The sequence below is a fragment of the Solea solea genome, chromosome 14 (genome assembly GCF_958295425.1).
Source record: "Solea solea chromosome 14, fSolSol10.1, whole genome shotgun sequence".
Lineage (NCBI taxonomy): Eukaryota > Metazoa > Chordata > Actinopteri > Pleuronectiformes > Soleidae > Solea > Solea solea.
Window position 1 is genome coordinate 8,045,735 of NC_081147.1, and position 21,277 is coordinate 8,067,011.

General features: G+C 40.1%; 2 protein-coding genes across 3 annotated transcripts in view; one reads left to right on the top strand and one right to left on the bottom strand.

The window, feature by feature from the left end:
• Positions 1-21,277, top strand: part of il1rapl2 (interleukin 1 receptor accessory protein-like 2) — a 395,763-nt gene that overhangs the window by 32,993 nt on the left and 341,493 nt on the right. The gene's annotated exons all lie outside the window — the stretch shown is intronic.
• On the bottom strand, positions 5,304-7,056 carry LOC131472342 (SUN domain-containing protein 3-like). The gene has a single exon (XM_058649408.1). It carries the CDS (start codon positions 6,555-6,557, stop codon positions 5,496-5,498), a length of 1,062 nt encoding a protein of 353 aa, XP_058505391.1. The 5' UTR covers positions 6,558-7,056; the 3' UTR covers positions 5,304-5,495.

Consider the following 21,277-nt stretch of genomic DNA (forward strand, 5'->3'; position numbering starts at 1 on the left):
ACTAGTCGATTTTCAAATCCTAACTTCACCTATATGATCATGACCAAAATAAAAAGATGGGTTTTCTCAGAAGGGAGGCTGGGGTCTTAGAGACTCAGAGGGTGAGAATCTCAGTCATCTGGGAGAGACTCCAAGTTGAGCCGCTGCTCCTTTGCATGGAAAGAAGCCAATTAAGGTGGTTTGGGTTCAGGATGCCACTGGGGCTCCTCTCTAAAGAGGTGTTCCTAGTCCACCCAACTGGGAGGAAACCTCAAGGCAGACCAGGGAGTAGAGAGGTTATATCTCCTCACTGGTCTGGGAACACCTGGGGATTTTGTGAGTTGGACAATATGGCTAGGGAAAGGGGAAATCTGGTTGCTATCCCCGTGACCCAATATCAGATGGTTGATGATGGATAGATAGATCTATCAATGATTTAAATGCCACGTTCCTCTGATGTTGGATAAATCGGATGTGAAATTAAAAAAAGTTCTGATCTCAAAATGTTTCACCTGTAATAACATGCACATAGGAAAATGGCTCTGTGATACGATGGTAAATCTTTTCAAACATAGCATGATGGGAATGTTTGTGTTATTGATGGTCAGCACAAAGGTATACTTTTTCCTTTGTTTGATGGCAGCAGCTGCTCCTTCAAGAAGTCAGGATAAATGGATTTGAGTGCATGAGACAAAAGTTCAACTTGAAACGGTATTTCAGTGTATTTTGATTCACTCACACATCACTTCATTGCTTGACAGTGGGCATAGCTTCCAAGTCACTATATTAAAGTTAATATGCTAAAATCTTCTCATAATATATAAAATATACAAAATCTCATGCAGTTGGCAAAATGTTTTGTAGTGTATGGACTTTGCTTTTTTAAGTGAATAAATATTGTATAAAAGGGTGTGTATCATCATGATTGACAGTTACAATTGACTGGCCAAGCTGATGTGCAGACAGAACTGATCATTTACTGCACAGGCTCTGGTTGTAAATAAAACCAGCAGTACAAGATGTCAGCACCCAAACTGGGATATTTTATTTTTAAATAGCAGGAAAAGTTGGAGAACTGTTCTTTGACCTGTCCATATTCAACACTCATGGGTTTTAGGTAACACTGCCTGGCTCCACTGCCAGCGACAGGAAAAAAGTTTAATATAAATCTATCTCCCTCTTTTTTTCAGTTCAGTCAGTTGCTCCACTACTTATCTCATTGTCATTTGCCAGTAGGTCACTTTTCACCATGATTCCACCCTGACAGACTTGTGTCTGCTTTTGTGGCTCATGTTGTATTAACCCACACATTTCCATGTGTGTGCAAAGCTGCCAGAATTATTGTGAAGGAACCAAGACGTCCTCCAATCGCAAGTGAACCAGATGTGAATTTCCTTTCAGTCTTCAGGCAACGTGTCTCAAAATAAAAAAAAATAAAAAAAGTGAGCTGAAGCAGGTCCCTTTTGGCCTGATCTGTCATGACAATGTACCCTGTTCCCTAGAAACCCCCACATGTTGTACCATATAGTCAGATCCAACACTGTTTCCAGTTCAGTCAACACAAGGCTGTACATTGATGTGACAAAACAGATAAAGGGAGGAGACAAATCTCCCGTCTTCTTCATGGCCATGGGAGATGATGGTAAATGCTCATCATTATCAAATCTGACTGCTACAATCATGCAGGGAGATGTTGTAAAACACCTGCTAAATGCACAACTTGGAAGACTTGGCTGTTGATTTGTATTTCCATGCCAGAACTTGGAGGTCGGGCTAAGAGAGGGGTAGAATGGCTGTAACATGCATTCAACAAATCACAGTGAAATCCCTTATTCCCATTCAGGTTATACCTCAGTGGGATGCAATTAAAATGGCACATTTGCCAGGTTTTAGAAGGAAATCTCTGATGAGGAAACAGTTTAAGGAATTACTATCCAATTACTATCGATGAGTGTGTGTGTGAGAGAGAGAAAATCAGCCTTTGCATGTTGCTGTCCTAATATTTAGCCCTTAAAATTTAAATTAAATACTGCACATGTCTGACTACACTTTATATTGAAAGGAGATCATCAACTGGTGCAAAGAAGGCTTAATGTCAATTTAAACAGGCAAACTATGTGATGTGTAAAAAAAACTTCAAACTTCAAATAATTTGGTTAGTCATTTCTTTATAAATGCATAACTGGTTTAATAACTGGAGTGGTTTGCTGCTCCCATAGAATGTGAATTGAGTGACGTTGGCTTTCAACCTCCAGATAAACTTCTTATTTGCCATAATTTCTTTATTGATCTTCTGTTAACGTTCTAAAGAAAGAAATATTGATGACTGTGTTAGCCACTTATGTGTGTAGGAAAGGAAAAATGGGCAATGTGGGCATGGGGTTTCTACATTTGCATATGTATTGGTTAGTGAGGTTACATTATCAAAATGTTGTGGCATGTGAAGTCCACCCATCCATGCTGAGGTAGGTCTGATCTGATTGCTTTAGGTTCTGTGTAACCATAGTAATTGTCTCTTTGTAGAGGGCTGGTGGTGGTAATAACTTTGCATTACTCATGGCATTTGTGATAGATCTGTAATTTTCACAATTTATGTGACACTCTTGTATGATGAAGTATGGCATTAATTCAAGTTGAAAAAAAGTTGAAAAGTTGAAATATGGAGATAAAAGGTTTCTGCCAAACAGCGATCTCCAATACTTACTGACCTAAATTAATTTGTTAAAAGATTATACTTTTTTTCTGTTCTTTTTTTTTAATTGAAACTGACTAAAACTAGACTAAAACCTTTTTGCTTTTTGAGTTTTCATCGACTAGAACTGGACTAAAACTATCACATATAGAAATGACTAAAATTTGACTAAAACTAATAAGAATTTTAGTCCAAAAGACTAAGACTAAATCTAAAACTGCTGCCGAAAACAACACTGCCTTACTGTCACTGCAAGTGACACACACAGATTTCCAGAACTGCCAGGTTGTCCAATATCTTCACTCACTCCCTGCTAAGCTCTCTCCTTCTTCACATAATGTGGTTGCACTTGTGTGTGTTGCCCTTAAATCATGAAGCAAACTGAATAAATAGAAAAGAGGGTGTAAAATGGCTCCTGCAAAACTGTCTTGCATGTGAAAAATGAATTCCATAGAAGGCTGCAAGGCAGCAGAAGCACTGGTGGGGAAAAAAGCTCACCTGAAAACGCTTCAGAGCACACTTTTGTTTGCTCGTTCCTTCAAAAACAAGTCAAACTCAGCAGTTCAGAAGACACGGCATGTTACCTTGTTGTGTTTTCGCTTGCTATTCTTCTCTTCATGTTTGAAAAAGGCTTGGATAAATATTGAATGAGCAGACGTCAGCACAACCATTTAAAATTGTGGGGGCATTAAAACATCGGCTGAGGCTGTGGCATTTCTGAAATTTTGTGGTTTCATTTCAAAGTCAATTTGTTGAATGTGAAGGCAATAAATGGGGCATCCCCTCCGTAAAGTCCTTGTTTTGGTTTTTGCACACTTGAAAGTTAGAGACAAAATGCAAACTCTTTTCTGCGGAATTAATTGATTTTCCAGCTTCAAGTTTGTTTTATTCTTGAGAGGAAAATAAGATAAAAAAATGTACCCATCTCTCTTTGTTCACTTTTCTGTTCTGGAGCAGAAGAACTAAGGTGAGGAAGAAGCATTGAAGGAGAGATGATTAAAAAGTCATCAGAGTTGGTGGGTTCAAGTTCTCTTTGGTGGTTTGATAGCTTTGAAAGCAGGATATAGCACTCAAAATCAGTGGGAACTTGCTGTAGCCTCAGTTTGAATTGGTACCGACTACACAAACCACACGCATCTGCAAATGTCTCGGTTTTCAGCTCAATTTGTAAAGATGTGGATTTAGACATTTAAGAGTATCGTAACTGACTGACTTTCAAACAATCCAAGAACATGGTTGACCTTTTCCACAGAAAGACATTCTGTAAGTCAATGTAGTAGAAGTGAAGAGGAAGTCATTAACATTAATGAAGGCTGTGTGCGTCAGAAAAGAAATGGCAGGATGACGGTGGGCTGACATGCACAGATCCGGCAGCCGAAGGAGAGAAATGGAATTGAGTGTCTTGTCAAAATGTCACTAGTGTTAAAGGGCTTTTTCGCATCTGTGGAACTGATACTATATTCATCTCATATGGGACAGAGTGGTGGGAACTGTTCCTGTTGCGGTTACTTGTGAGCATATTGATGCCTCAGCCCCGGATGACTCGGCAGCCTCACTGTGTGTGCTCCACACAAACAGAATCTCTCCCTTCCTCATACAAACATGCAGTTATATGGCACTCTTCACGACAGTATGAGTGTGATTAGCATGAAATTATGGCTTGTTTTACATTCAATATTAATAAAACTTTAAGTGCATGTGTTACAGTCAGCAGTGGTGCCAGATAATTGTGACTGGGGAGCTGGAGGGGCTGCAGTGTTTATAGCAGGTGACCAAAAATAAGAAATTAAGATTACAGAATAACAACTATTGATTTCTCCCTTGTGGCGTATGTAACTGAAATGTGTGTTATTGATGGTTTCACATTACACCACAACAATAAAAGCCTGAATAACCTGAAATTTCCTCCAAACATATCAAGAATGGGGTGACGGTATCTCAGTGAAAGACAGTCGACTTTCAACTTGAATGTTGTGGGTTTGATTCCCTGCTCTGATAGTCTACATGTTGATGAGTCCTTAGGCAAGTCACTTAAGTCCATGTTGCTCCTGATGGCTGTGCCGGCAGCGTGTGAATGCATATGAAAGATGAGTGATACAAAATGCACTGAACATATATGCGCTATATAAATACAGACATTACATTACATGTCATTTAGCAGACACTTTCATCCAAAGCGACTTACGATTGATCAAGTACAATTAGCCAGGGGTGGAATCGAACTTGCGACCATGATGTCTTTGGTACACAAGGTAGGGTCTTAACCACTGAGCCACTCCACCCCAAGACTTTTACATTTACCAAATGCATAGTCACCACAGAACAAATCTGTACATTTCCAAATGCTTTCCAAAAGAAGCATTTATATTCACAAAGTTGTTAATGCAGATTAGCACTAACAACTTCCACTTGCTAGTTGTGGAATTCATCCAGTTGTAGATGTTTTCTCTCAACTGCAACTCACTTTCATTGTTTAATTTCTTGCTCTGTCTCACTCCAATTTTGCTCACACCAATGTCTGGGTAAGGCCAATCAGGTACAGGTCAGAAGGCAATGCTGTGAGCATTCCCAGCTGCATTTTCTGTGGAAATGCACATTTTGTAATTTTATAAAATGTACACTCAGAGCTTGCTGCACCTGGGGACAACAACTCCCATACATACCAGCAGGGAAATGAGCTAACCGGCTACAAGTAGTAATATTGTTCAACAACAATTTAATGAACACACAAGTTAGGAATTGATTTGGATACATGGCAAGTTAAAGTGATTTTGAGTCCCTTAAAATCAATAAGGTGAGGAAAACATGCGGTGGGAGCTTCAAGTTAAAAGTAATATGAGCTGCTTTCATTCAGTGGAAATGTGCTTGTGTCAATCTCTCCATGTACACGGAAACGGTAAAGACACGTATATTGGACATGTCCCCAGTTACTGAGGACACGCAGCTCCACAAGTTTATAAAAGTCATCTGTGGGGTCAGGAAGCTTATACGTCTGCGTCGAAACTCCGTTCTCATCATAGGTGAATATCCCTAGCAGTGTTTTCTCCACTGAGTCACTTTTTATTCCATAAACTTCAAAGTCTTTGGGTGCAGAGTGGATGCGGCCAGTGGGGGAGAGGAAGCGGGGCAGGTGGTCCAGTGTCACATGAGTTATCTGCACTGGGTGGGAGAGAGAGATGACAAGAGTTCCTTGGGAGCCGTTAAAGGCCCAACATTTCCCCGGGAGCAGCACTGGTTCTCCTTGAATAACAGTGTATGGGCCATTACGTGTGTTCCAAATGGGGAAACCAAACAATGTCTCTGAATGATATGTCTTTGAACTCCTGTCAGTCATCACTCTGGCACCTTGACTCTCCAGGGCAAAATCAGGCATTTTGTCAGCCATGGGACGTGTATCTTTACACATCTCAAACTCCATTCTCTTCATCTGGGAAAGAAGGTGTTCGTTCTCCTGCTGCATCTCTGCAAAAAGATGCTGCATCCTCGCTTCTACAACAGCAAGCACATCTGCCGGATTTTCCACTGGTGGCATGTTATGTCCGTGGCACATGGGACAATTGGGAAAGGTAAACACGGTATTAAAGAGGAACATGTTTATGAGTCCTGTGATTATGAGAGACAGACCAAACGTCCTCATTGTCCATTTGCTGACTGAAGCCTGAGTCAGTTCAACGGATTGACCTTCAGTGATGACTTGCTCTTGGCTGGGAGAGGGAGTATTGCTATAAATGGTGCTGAAGGGGCGAGCCCTGAGGGTTCTTGGCTTCCTTTTGAAAACCTTGACAGGTTTTTCACGGTAGGTTATTTTTGCCTTGTTGCTTTGGTCCAACGCTTCATCTGAGTTGTAATAGCCTAAGCTGAGCAGACGAGAACTCCTACGCGGCATGACTACTTGTTTTGTATATCGAGTATGTTAAGTTCAGCTGGGATACGTTGCTGTTGAAAAAAAATCACATATAGGTAAAAAAGATTATTTTTATGTTACTCCCTATCTTACGTATTTAGCTAAATCCAATAGTCAGATTGTCAAAAAAAATGGTTAAACTAAATAAGCATTCCTTTTATTATGATCAAAGGTAGCTCCGTAATTGATGATATCACTGCAATGACATGGTTAGGAATAAGGAATGAAAGGTGCAACTTGCAACAGCGTTGGTCTCTCAGTGTGGAGCCTGCCGGACAGAAGGACGATGACTGGGCTCTCGAACTCCAGACAAGGAAGATGTTATTTCCTCCTCATCTGCCTTTGATCTGGGTTGCCGAGGCTTCTGTGGTCAGGAATGTCTTCTCCCTTTGATCAGTGCGTGGCAAATTGTGCACTGGGTGTCTCCACTCATTTTCTTTCAGCAAGAAAGTTAAATATTTCAAATATTATAAAAAGCAGAAAAGGGTTGAATGTAATGGACAAAAAAAAACTTTTTTGGGTTTCTCAACTGTTGAGTTGTTTGTCCTTCAAGTTAAGTCCTTTGATGGGACAAAGAAGAAGAATTGTAGGGCGGGGTGGGGGGCGTGACCTATTTCTTGTTTTTTCTTTTTTCATTGTGGATTACAACAAATAACATGTTCAAAGTTCAATCTATAACTACAAAAAGCAAGCAAGCTAAGAAAGTGGACTAAATGCTTGGGAGGTGCAAAACAAACACAACATACAGCGCTGTCCGTGTTGCTAAAAAACATTAAACTACAAGTCATCACATTAAAACAGAATGAGTCAGCTGCATCTCAGTTCAGAAACAGACTCGGATCACAGAATGATAAATATATTCTTCTCGATCTTTCGGCTTCTCCCTTTAGGTGTCACCACAACTGATCATCTGCCTCCATCTTGCCCTATCCCTTGTGTCCTGGATGAGGGCCATTCACAAACACACAGATCAGATCAAGCAATTTATTAATTCCCGGATTCCCACTTCATGTCCAGAGTGACCACAACAGCCTGAGGTCTTCTGCCTCCGCTGTCCTTATGACAGGGTTGATTCTGTTTTGACATTCTGACTCTCACTAAACCACACATACATACTGAATAAAAACACAGTTTCTTTATTAATTTAAATGAATGACTTACTGTCCATTCAAATGCTGTGTCCACTGTGTGCGTGAGTTTGTCAGTTGGCAGAGTACCTGCCTCCAGCCTGACAGCAAATTTTTAAATAGTTTTTAAGCTTTATTTATTTATAGGCCACATAGACCGGAAGCTCCAATTAACGCTGCGTTTGTGTGTGTGTATCTGCGTCATTACCTCGTTTATGAAACCCTAAAGTTTCAGAACAAACAGTTCAGCCACTGCTGAGAAAATAGTGTTGTATTGTTTTCCTGGGCTCTGCGAAGCGGATCGGCACTTCCGTAGTTTGATGTCGTCATCAGAAATCCTCACCACCGTAGCGCCTCCTGGTGCGGCACTAGTCCGGGCACATCCGGTTGCGTACATTCAACCGCAGAAGAAGAAGAACTACTCTCGTTGTAGCTGCTGAGATGCAGAGCATCCACCGTGCCAGAGGGGGAACTGTGTATCTGAGAGCTGGCCTATCTATTACGTCACTTCCAGGTACCTGGCCAATCACAGGACAATCGGAAAGCTCTCTATGGCTGGCCAATCACAACACAGTCCACGTTCTGGGGGTGTGGTTTTGGTCTGAAACAGCGCGGCTGACGAGAGCGTCAGTGAGGAGATATTTTGATCGGCTCGTTTGCAGCGATTAGGAGGTTTTTAACCATGAAAACAAGTTAATATATGTAAGTAGACCTCCATAACTAACATATATGTGTGATACAAGCATTCTATGTCGCCTTTAATGCCATCAATGAAAAAAATAATCTTCCTCACTGTATATTTAAACCTAGCGTCTCCATATAATTGCAGTGATCAGCATCAGTATTAACACATTTTCAATCTTCAACATTTTTCTTCAAACCTTTTCATACTTGACAAAAATGTTGGATATTTTGCAAAGGGAACTTGTGTGAGTATTCTGTGTTAATGGTTGAATACTATAAATCCAAATAGATTAAAGTCTGATTTGGATGTATACAAATGATGCAGAGATTTGGTTAAAATCATGCCTCAAATTCATGAAAATTCACAAGGGATCTGTATGTGTGTATGCTATCATATTGCACGTTGTGTCTACCAGAGGTGGAAACATTTTACTTAAGTCCAAGTAAAAGTTGTGGTCTAAAAATGTACTCAAGTTAAAGTAAAGAAGTAGCATGTTTAAAATTAACTCTGGATAAAAGTTGGTTACTTTTTTAACAAGGTTGGGGTTATTTCCTGTGTTGTGCAAAAAGGACAATGGGACACAAATCTCACATTAATTGTTTTTAATTAAATCAAATCTTTGCAATTTAAAGTGCTGCCAAAATAAAATATGCAAACACATAATGTATCAGTCAAATGGGTCAAAGGTCACAAATGTTTTAACTTTCTCACACACTCAGGGACCTTAATTAATTCACTTCTCATCATTCAAAGTTTCCAGTGCATGATTTATTTATTGTTTTCTTAATTCACATTTGCATTGTTTTACTCAGTAAAAGATGTGATGTACAACAGAGTGAAGTACAGTATTTCCAAAAAAACGCATGCAAGTAGAAGAAATTTAAAAATGACTTCAAAAAGTACACAAACAAGCTACTCAATTACAGTAATGTGAGTAAAGGTAATTCATTTCTTTCCACCTCTGGTGTCTACCCTATAATGTGAAAATTAAGTACTCCAAAGAAAGTCCAACAAACCTTTGACAAAGTTATTTATTTATTTATTAGAAGATAGATTGGTAGATAAACAGACTTATTTCATTGACTGAATCTCAGTGGTAGCAATCAAAATAGCAACAATAAGTATAGTAAGTAAGGGCCTGTTGGGTAATAAGTCACTTGGATCTGAGTCTTAATATTAAATTATCGTCAATTTCTGACAATATTAGTGTGAGTGGTATAGAGAGAATGAATGAGAGTGCATAGTTTCATGGAAAGTGAGTGGGAGGGATAGATTGAAAGACAGATTGAGGAGGAGGAGGAGGAGAGAAGAGAGAGCTTTGACAGCGCATATTCTATCACTCTGATCCCAGCTTGGCTCTGATTGATGGTATAATTACAATATGGATATGAGATATTTACATAAGGCTGGGATAATTACTCACAACCAAATCCTTTGCTCTGAACACATGACCTGTGAACACTTCATAAAGCATATCGTTGGAACAGGAATGCTGCAGAGGTTCATTCTGTTTACATACTGTATCATCAACACTAATGAAATGTGCACTGTTTTTTCTCAGAGGACAGTCATCAACTAAAAGTGATTGTGTACATGTTCACATTGGATTTCCCATGGGTTTCAGTAGAAGAGTGTTTGGCATTTTTATGACCACTGGCATTTTACTGTTCTGAATTTTGATGTCAAAACATAGGAGGATCCCACATATCCTTGATTCATATGTTTTTCAAGTGCTGTCATTATGTCAACCTGGGTGTAAAAAGCAACAAAAGTATATATAGCTCTTATAGCAAGAGTATGTAACTTTTTTGGGATTTGCTAAAGCTGCATTGAAAGCTGATTTTTGATGACCGTGAAGACTTTTTAACTGACCCTTGTTCAGCATTATTCTTGAACTTGCTGGGCCTTTGTGTGAAATGACAGTCACACTTGAGAATGAGCGTCTGAGTGTTTATACCGTCTCACCACATACAAAGTTCAAGGAAAAAGGTTTCCTTGCAGACTGGGAATGAAACAAGGCTTTATTTTACTTTAAATTACTTTACTTTGAATTGTAAAAAAAAAAAAATTGAATTGTACCCATCAAACTGAACATTCTAATTCTTCTTCTAATCATCTTCTTTTTTTTTTACTTTTATGGTTAACATTGTCAAAGGTCCCATGTCAGATTCATATAGATATTTTAGATAACATGCTGTCCAGAATATACCTAAATATATATATTATTATATTATGTAAAGAAAATGTAACAGGAAAAAGACAATGTGTCATCAGTCTTTGAGTCACAATTGTGCTCTCACTTTGGGTAGAAAGTGAAACATGTCAACTTTCCAAATGTCAGAGTTACCGGGGAATGTTAGCGCAGAGCTGCAGCATATTATTCCCAGACTGTCTTTGACAGGCCCAGCGATTTTTCTGTTCACGTAAGAGCCTGTCTCTGCGCGGCTATTTTGGTGAGGTTCGGGATGGACCTGCACGGGAGAGCAAACCACATCACAACTCACTTCTGTCACTTGTTATTATAGACACAGTGAGTCATTCATAAAAGTGTGATTGTTGATGCGGCTGCATGGAGACATGCCAGGACCACGCATGACCACTGTGATTCTAATCACTGAAGTCCATTCTTACTTAGAAAGTTACATTACAGTCTATTAAACCTGTATCGATGCAGTTCAGTTCTTATGAAATGGGTTTTCAGTTCCCTTGAGTACAACCTGTCCTCCAACTGAAATGTAACTATGGGTCGTTTTGGCCAATCCCTGAATACGACCCATAGGTAAGTTTTGAGTGCACCAGTTTTTTTTTCAAATCAACTACGACAACTACAACCAAGGCAAGTCCAGACAGTAGGTTACACACGACGACAGAAAACAAATTAGCGTGTTGTTTTGTATCGCTTGTAAAGTCTGTGCTTCACACTTTAATAATAATATATAAATAATTATAATGCTTTAAAAGTTTACCTATGGGTTGTAATTCCTGCATACACTTCATAGTTACAGGAGGATGATGAGAGAGCAAATCTTATCTTATTTTTTGGGAATAAATCTGCCTCCTGTAAAAAGTCTGTAGCTGACTTTGCTGGGTCTATTTACACCAGGTGGTCCTTGCTATAAAACGTTTGAGAATCACTGTATTAGACAACACATAAATCAGACAATATGTCACCAAACTTGTCTCTTCGTCGGCTGTTTTCATCATAAAAGTGAAGATGGTGGATAGATGTTGTGCCCTGGTATGCCAAAACAGAGAGATCCAGAGAGACAGTGAAGGTGAATCACTGCTGTGAAACGTAGCGATGAAGAAGAAGACGGAGTGATGGGAACCCAATGGGTTTTGTGGTTAACTCTCTTTAAATAATGGACTAACAACAACATGAACACAGCAATTATATTACATTCCACTGCCTGTTGCTAATGTTAACGTTGTGATAACACAACTCTTACTCTTCCAGTGACATCAATGCCATCTTTAGCCGGTAGACTCCAAAGTTGGATGTTTGTCACAAAGCCACATAAGATGAAGAGAAGTTAGTCAAGTCAACTTTATATCTAGAGCACATTTAAAGTGATTTACAGAGTTAAAGGCACAGCAACATAAAAGGTATAAAACATAAAATCAAAAAAAATATAAAAGTAAAGCATATACAATAGTAAAATGGTAAAATCTAGATAGAACAGTTGACTATTCTTATACTGTCTGTTTCTAACCTTGTCCAGGGAATTAAAAAAGGTCAGATATATTCAGTCTGTCAAGTTCTGCAATAAATAGGTGGACCATGGATTTAAAGTGAACTCTGACAGGCTGAATCCAGCACTGGTCCCATTCATTTTTGCCGTGTCTTAGGCTACTAACATGGCGGTCACTTAACATCCAGAGTGCTATACATATAGCCGAGGAGAACTCATTTCTGGACCACGAAAAGCTGTTTGTCATGTCAACTGGGCATTTTCAAGTTATTCAAAACAAACAAACAAACAATGACCTGGAATTCAAAATGAATCATAGTGTTTTCATGTTAATAAAGAAGCAAGCTTAAATGGTAAAGCACGTTTGTTTTTCACTTTGTGTGTATCTCAACAGCCACAAGAGATAATATCAACATGAACGTTTCCAGCTACAACTGATTAAAGATCACATTATCAATGATGATTTAGCAAATACAGATTGGTACACACAAACAGGGAGACTGAGTGAGAGAGAGAGAGAGAGACTGTGTGTAACACAGTAACACAGTTCCTAATAAGGTTTCTATTTTGCATGAATAAGCTTGACTCTCTTCTAGGGTAATCAAGAAAGGAAGAAACGTCCTTGCAAAGTTAACATCAATTTCCATGCTTTAATATACGGGTGCAGTGCCCGTCAAGCTGGAGCGAGTCGTCAGTGTTATCATTGTTCAATACAAAACATGGGCCCCATGACAATAGCAAGTACAGCTCAAAACAAACTTTTTTTACAGTTGGTGCCATACTTCCTGCACTCATAAAGGTCTGTCCCAAGCATTTCTTTTTAAAAAGGGTTAACCAAACTCTTATTTTCACAATTAATCTGATGACAAAATGATTGATGAGAGATTATTTTCTTATTATTTAATTAATGTAACTAGGGCTGCAACCAAAGATTATTTTGGTCATAAACTATATTAATTATCACAACATAAAGGTTATGTATCATAGTTAATATTAGATTAAGAGTTTTGCGTGATGAATTATGCTAAATTTTTTGCTTAAGTGATGTTTTAGCGACAGAAAAGTGTGCGCCTCAAGTCACTCATTCATGTTCACCATGGTTAGTGACAGAACAGAAAAAGGGATGCGTGTTTTCTGCTGTGGTTACCACAGTTACCCCTCCTGTTTCCTACTGGCACTGGATGCCGTGAATTGTTGGAGGTGAGAGGTAGGGGACAGATCTCTGCGGCAACATTTCTTACCTGTTAACCGGTGCTGCTAAACAGCATAATAGTGAGGAAATAGGGATCTGCTGAGAGCAATTAGATCATTCACTGAGCAGGTGTTACTGTATTCATCAGCACCAAGCACCGTGCTGTGAATGTGTGTGTGTGTGCAACTTTGTGTCTGCAGGAGGAAAAAGCAGGCACAGCAAAAAACCCAACTTATTGTGTTGTCATGTTTTTGCTTTACCTTAAACTGTTATATACCTCTGAATCTATGAAAATCCACTGCTCTGCTTCCCCCATGCAAATCATTTGTAAATATTTATCCTAATTTATTTAGTGTCCCTCTTTTACTAAAACAGGGTGGCCACAGGAGACTCCTGCTTCCTGTGTGTTGATTGGAAAGTAACCGTCTCCCCTGGTGCAACCAGATACAGAAGAGCACAGAGACTCATGTTCACATTGTGACAGGACCAGATTCCAGCCAGCAGTCAGATTCAATTGATCTGCCTAGAGATGAAATCATGATGCTCGTGGCAAAATGTAATCACCTGTTTACAACATTTTAAAGTTTTAAAGTCAACATATAAATGATATTTTCAGCTGAATATACTATACAGATGTGAAAGCATGTGATGCAGGCACAATGCCAGGATTTCAATTTCCGAGGGCCAAATTAATTTCAGGTGAGCCTTTTAATTACAGAATACTGTCTGCTGGCTCTCCCTAACAAGAACTGACTGAAATGCAGTGAAAGGCAACTAGCGTGTCTGGTTGATTATGACCCATTTTTTTCTCACATCATTGCTGACAGAGCTCATTACCTGAGATGTTTGCATGGCCTGAAGCCAAGGCCACGTTGTACATGGAAGCACCGCAAAAACACTGTCTGCCTCCATTCAGCATCCATGTTAAGCTTGGGTTATAAATCTTAATAACCCCTAGCACTACAGTGAAGTGCCAGCTCAGGATCACCTGTTATCCTTCCTGTGTCTGGTCTTTTTTTTTTGTGTGTATGCACTGGCCTGAAAATAAATGATACAAGTTTTAAAGGCGACATAGACCGGAAGCTCCAATTAACAATGCGTTTGTGTGTGTATCTGCGTCATTACCTCGTTTATGAAACCCTAAAGTTTCAGAACAAACAGTTCAGCCACTGCTGAGAAAATAGTGTTGTATTGTTTTCCTGGGCTCTGCAAAGCGGATTGGCACTTCCGTATGTTGATGTCGTCATCAGAAATCCTCACCACTCCTCTCACCACCGTAGCGCCTCCTGGTGTGGGCACTACCGGTTGCGTACATTCAAGCGCAGAAGAAGAAGAACTGCTCTCGTTGTAGCTGCTGAGATGCAGAGCATCCACCGTGCCAGAGGGGGAGCAGTGTATCTGAGAGCTGGCCTATCTATTACGTCACTTCCAGGTACCTGGCCAATCACAGGACAGTGGGAAAGCTCTCGTTGGCTGGCCAATCACAACACAGTCCACGTTCTGGGGGTGTGGTTTTGGTCTGAAACAGCGTGGCTGACGAGAGCGTCAGTAAGAGATATTTTGATCGGCTCCTTAAGCGTCTAGGAGGATTTTCATCATGAAAACAAGTTAATATATGTAAGTAGACCTCCATAACTAACATATATGTGCCATAAAGATGGTAGAGAAAGAATTACATGAAGAAACAATGTTTCTTCATGCAATGTGCCCCAGTGTTGGTTCGGCTACGATGGTTAAATGATGCAAGTCTGGTCACATTTTTGACTTTTTCTCTCGGGAGCTTCCCCTACAGTTTTGGAGTACATATTTTTTATGACACCACTGTAAACATCCATCCATCTACGGTCTAACACTTCATTCTCTCTGTCATAAAAACTCACTGCTGACGCTCCCCCCTTCCTTCCTCTCTCCTCGCTATGTGTGTTTGTTTTCAACAGAGCTGGCAAACATAGGTGTCGATCCATGTCCATGTCAATCAGTATCCGTTTTGCATGCCTCTGTGTTTTTCAGTTCTCAGCATTCGAAAAAACCTGGTCTGATCTTTCCTCGTGTGTAGCTCCTCGCTCGGTGAGACAGTCGTCATCCTTTTCCTCACTTCCTTCAAGAGTTTTCTTTGCTTCTTTTCCACCAGCTCTGCCATGAGGAAAAGCTAAAATAGAGCTATCACTTCCTTGATCTTATAGCCGGTACCTGGCTAGAGTGTGTGTGTCTAGTGCCGTGATACAATGTGTTTCTTGCGAGACTTCGCAAGACCTCCAGATTCTGAGGACTCCGGGTCGGTGGCCCTAATCTTGCAAGGCTGGTTTTCCGTGAACAGATGGTAGCGGGAGTGGATCCTCAATACAAATCCTACATAGATCTAGTTTAATAAAGGAAGACCAGATGGCAGTCGAGAAAGGGACCAATCATAGCAGGAAAGTAAGGGAAGGTGATTGCTGACACAAGCACGGGAGGACTGAGAGTATTTAACTTCGGGATTAGAGAGAGGCACCAAAGTGCATGAGAGGCAAAAATCATTGAGAGTATCTGTTGGACAAGTAGTAGCTCATACAAGGTCAGGATGTGTGGCAGACATGGAGGGAACACACATGGGAGCCACCATGTAGGACAATGAGCCTTTGACATACAGTGTTATTGCTCTGCTTCCCTACAATCTATTCCACATGGGAATCAAAATCTATTCAACACAGTTCCAGAAATCAATTGACCAAGCATTCTCATTCTGTGGCTGATAGGTTTCCTCATTAATTTACCCAGTGGCCTCACACACCTGACCTTGAAATTCATCAGCAAAACCAGTCAAATGGTCAACCACACTAGAAATTCAGCTCAAACTGGTGTTTCTATTCAAACAACCATGCATTGTTACTCCCCCACACTCTTCTGCTTTATCCACTGCCCTCTGCAAGAGTGTCGTTCAAAGCGTGTGATTTAAACGATCTTGAATGTGATCACTGGGTTTCACCCTCTCAGTAAATAGCTGCCAGTCTTGCTCTACAATGTCTAGAATTTCCTGAGATTGGTGTGATAAGCAGTTGTTGTCTTGAGGGCATGACATGCCATGCTGACACAGGATGTCAGGCAGAGCGGCAAGGCTCATTCAAGTTAACAAGTATGCAAGTGAAACATTGTGACAGTGACATGCAAAAGAGGGCAGACTGAAACACAGTTGTCAGACCTTTCAGTGAACGGGCTCCAGCAGCCGAACACCACATCAGCCTCCGGTCTTGTCACTTAATAGGAACTGAATGACACTGCGCACATGAACCTCAGCACTGGAAAGTGGACAAGAGAGGTGCAACACTGTCCTCATGTAGCCATGTGCTAATGGGAGAAATGGACATTAACACTTCTAACCTTCCTGCTGTCAAATGTACAGACTGCTGGTGGGGTAATGATGTGGGAAATGTTTTTCTTGGCTCACATTAGACCCAATTAGCACACCCAGTTGTACTTCACTGTGAACTCCTGAAGTCAAATATTAATGCTGACCAGGTGCATCTTCTTTCTTGGCCACAGTTCCTCTAAAAATCTCTATAGTCCTAAACTGTCATCAGGTCAATCCATCATTGAGACAGATTTATTACCATGATAGTGAGGATGCCCCATTTTGTTTTTGACCACTATCTGCAATGGGATGATGGGTCTTTTGTTAAAGCCTGTGGGCACATAAGTTTGGTGCAGTCTGGTTTCCTCTGATAGTGGTTAGCACTCTTACCTTTGCAACAAGAAGACCTTGGTTTGCAACCAAGTCAGAACAAGGGCCTTTCTGCTTGAAGTTTGCATGTTCTCCTCGTGTGTGTGTGTGTGTGTGTGTTTTCTCTGGGTTTTCAGGTTTCCTCCCACAGTAAAAACATGCAAATTGTGCACTCTAAATTGACCTTAGGTGTGAGAGTGGATGGTTGTTTGTGGCCATGTGATGGACCCCGGGGTGTTGATGGCTAGAATGCACCAGTAAAAGTGTATAGCAATATATCATTAAAAGCCAGGACAAAAAAAAAATGGAAGTAAAATGTGAAGACTTAACATTTTTTATTCATAAACAAGAGTTAATATACTGTATGTTTTTACTTTACCCCTCATGAACATGATAAAGCACATTTATCCTGATCCAGATCACCACTAAAATGGAATATTTTGTTCTCCTTGGGCAATAACCTACATCAACATCTACACTCCACAGAAGTCGCTTATTCAATTTTTGAGTTATGCTGCTTAAAGTCAAACTAATGCAGACACAAACACAACCACTTTGGGGAAGGTAATAATCAGACTGGTGTGTTGTGCTCCACTGCCAAAAAACATCATCAAAACAACTCTAAATTGGAAAAACAAAAACTAACAGCTCTTCATTTACAGTAATAACAATTAACTTACAATCGTTAGTGTAAACACCCTCATTTTAAAAATATTCAACACAATATGATCCCACTGTCACGAATGAACTCAAAGTTGAGCTGAAAATGAGTGAAACTGTGCTGTGTTATAATAAGCCCGCCTGCTCTGCACAACAGCCACAGATGCTGCTGTTTAGGGCCAGCCTGGTGCTGGTTGTGCAAGATTTAATCAATGCACTATTAGAGGTGAGCGTAATCGCATGGGGGGCCTGATGAGTGTGCACCGCACCTCTCAAATTAGGAAGTTGCAGATGGAGCGGTCGTACCTTTCATGCCTCCTCCTGCTAGAGTCTGATAGATGAAGGGACATCGTCATCTCACTTGCATCCTAAAAGCTTTTGAGATGGTGTCAAAGTCTGAGCCTAAGCTCAGACCAGTGTGATATCTGTGTCCACATACACTCAGGACTAGGATCAAGTTTATGATCAAGCTTCCACATGTCAGAGTCAAATGGAAGTGTATACATTCATGTGTTGAGAAACTCTTGTTGTGCAGTATTTCATAATCTGGAATTTGCTTCCACATATAACAACAACATTTGGGACAAACCATATGCACTTTGAGTTGCAGAGAGTTAGCACTAAAAGGTTATTTAATTGAATTCTATTGTAGAAGAAGTTTAATTATATATAATCTTGATCAGTCAGTTTGACACAAGTATGGAAGTTTGATAATGTGGGAAAGGTTGTAATTATATTTATATAGTCTATGGTATAAGTCATTAGATATATTGACAATAATAATAATATAATCAACTTAAAAGATGTTCATTTACACCTAATCTCAAAGCAAAACAAATTAATCATGTCAGTTGATGGTTCTCTTCGTTACAGTAGTAGCAGTGCTTTATTCAATTAACTCAAATTAAATCAAGCGTTTCATTACATTACAGCATTTTTTTCAATCAATATGATGATTTGAAATGAATCAACATCATAATAATAATTTCACTTGAATCTGAAGCTGCCCTTGTGCTTTTCTGAGCTTTGTAGAGAGATTTCAGCTCATAGTTTAGGAGTCTGACCCACAGTTTTACTCTTTTGGTTCAGTCTGACCCCCCTCACAGTGTTGTTGTCAGCCACAGGAGACAGACACTTTTGGTCTTAAAGGTCGAAAACCCAGCTGTTCAGCACTGGTGTACAGAGAAAAGGACATATTTTTACCTTGGAAGCAGCTGAAAAAACAGAGCTTAAGGAAAATGAATGCTGTTGGTCTGTAACATCACCAGATCAACTTAAAAGGTGATGAAATGTCAGTATTAAGTTCACAAGCTGTTTCTGCTACATTATTGGGTACTACAGGCTTAAGATAGGAGGGTGCTTTTGTCTCCAGAGGTTGGGATTATTCGCCCACAGAGGAAAAGGCTCAAATAAATCTGGTTACTGTACATTTTCTCTAAAGCAAGACACCAGCACTTAATCAATTTACTAATCTGCAGCATTGTGGTACCCACAAACAATAATATTATGTAACTGGATGCTAATAACTGTAGCAACAGTATGTGTTGTTATCACCATACGTATATTCACTTCTTTGTTTATTTGTGTGACTGCTGTTTTGTCCTTTTTTTCCATGGACCACCCCACAGTTTCAGTGTCAAGGCAATGGACATGAATCTAGTTTGTGGAAGTACTTGGTTTGGAGGCGGTATATAAAGTTGCTTCCTGAAACTTGCTAAAACTTAACTTCTACACATTCGTTTAAGGAGGGTAAAAGAGTCATGGCACCAGGCGGAAACCAATTATACCTCCTCCTGCAGAGCTTAAAAAGACGGATACAGATAAATGGATCTTTCATAATGATGACGAGGCGGCTCTTGCATCCATGTAAAACACAGACACAGCCCCTGCAATCAAAACAGCATGACTCATGCAGTTTGGGAGAGACAGATAGTACGACAGAGTAGAACTGGAGGCTGTCTTTAAGATTGGATGTGTGGCTAAAGCGGCCTAATGGCTTAGCACTGGTCTGTTTGGGACAAGTGTAGCATGCTATCTGTGTGTGACTCAGAATTAAACCAGTTAGCAAAATCTCCATCTTGTTTGTGATTAACATTAGGAATTTGACAATCAAGGTACCCAACCACGAAAAGTGCTGCCCACTGCTCGCGGTTTGTGTGCGTTCACTACTGGTGTGATGCAAATAAAACCAATCCTAAAAGATGTTAACTATCTGATACTGCCTCATATTGCCCCTGGACACAGTATTAATAGCACACATGCTTAAACAGGTACAGGATGTAGGTGCAAGGCATTGACTTCCATTCATTTGTTGACTAATATGTTTTTTTTCTATGGCTGATGCATAATTTTAGAAATCAGGGCAGCTGGTGGCTGATAATTGATGCTGATTTTTGTGAACCATATACTGTATGTAGCTGATTGTCATTATTCCCCTCCATCTGATAAAGTGCTGTTTAATGATAACAAATAATACAAAAAGACAACCTGAACAAAGACTAAACCTTAATCAGTTAATGCCTAAGCCTAACCTTAACTTAATTATGAGGACTATTGGTCCTGATAAGGTCAGTGCTTATGCCAGAAAAGAGGTAACACATACACACAAACACAATATTTTTTTTCAAATGACCCAACCTTTTTCAGTGCATAATGTGTGACACTTTGAATTTTATACACTCTGACACTTCTTAGATCTCCCTGTACTCTACTGTTTGGATTCTGTTATCAGAGACAGACAGACAGAAGTGCAAAGCAACAGAGAGGATGAAAGATATGAGGAGTTGTGATGCTCTAATAGTGTTTGTTCTGTCCTCCATATCTCTCTCTCCTTCTCTTGCTCTGTGTGTATGTGAGTTTATGCATGTACATTGAAACCACTATCACCCTGAGCTGATGTCGTCTTTTGTCTCTTTTTCTTCTCTGTGTATGGGATAATTACTCTGTATCATTAAGGTTTTCTTTAAATCCCTCCCCTTTCTCTGCACACACAAACACTGAGCACACACATGGCATGAGCTTCCATTTCCACACTTGCATTCATGGTGGATCAGACATCAAACAAGCTGCTGCTGCCGTAGCAAGCGTGTCAGTGTTCATGTGTGGAAAAGAAGAGAGAGGGAGACTGACCTTGGCGTGGGTATGCATGTGATGAATGTGAGGCGGCGCAATAAGCAGGGAAGGGGGGAGTGCACAGAGAGGGCAAGATAAAGAGAGCTCAGTGTTCGGTGATGAGGGGACCTATGTGCGAGTGTAAGAGGGCGACTGCAGCCACTATGAGTGAGCCAGTGTTAAAGAGAGACAGCTTAATGTGTGTGTGAGGGTTTGAGAGGATAAAAGTGAAGGAAAAATAAACATGTCCGAGAGCAATATAAAGACCTGAACTGATTTATGAAAATGTGCATGATAAAATCATCAGCCACTGCTTCCTGTGTCTGTGGTATTAAAAACAGTGGCTTCACGTCCATGAATAAATCTTAGACACAATTTCCTGGGATCACCTTAACTTAGATCATTGGTTTGTTTTTCCTGGCTAGTGTAGTGTGGCTCCCTTTCAACACAATTTGCTAAATAGGGAACATTGGCCCAGGCTAATAATAGCATATTATAGAATAAAAACTATCCCATTTGTGAAACCATCATTTGTTTC

Bases quoted from the DNA above. Each gene is read 5' to 3' on its own strand.
- LOC131472342 (XM_058649408.1), bottom strand. From the start codon at position 6,557: ATGCCGCGTAGGAGTTCTCGTCTGCTCAGCTTAGGCTATTACAACTCA.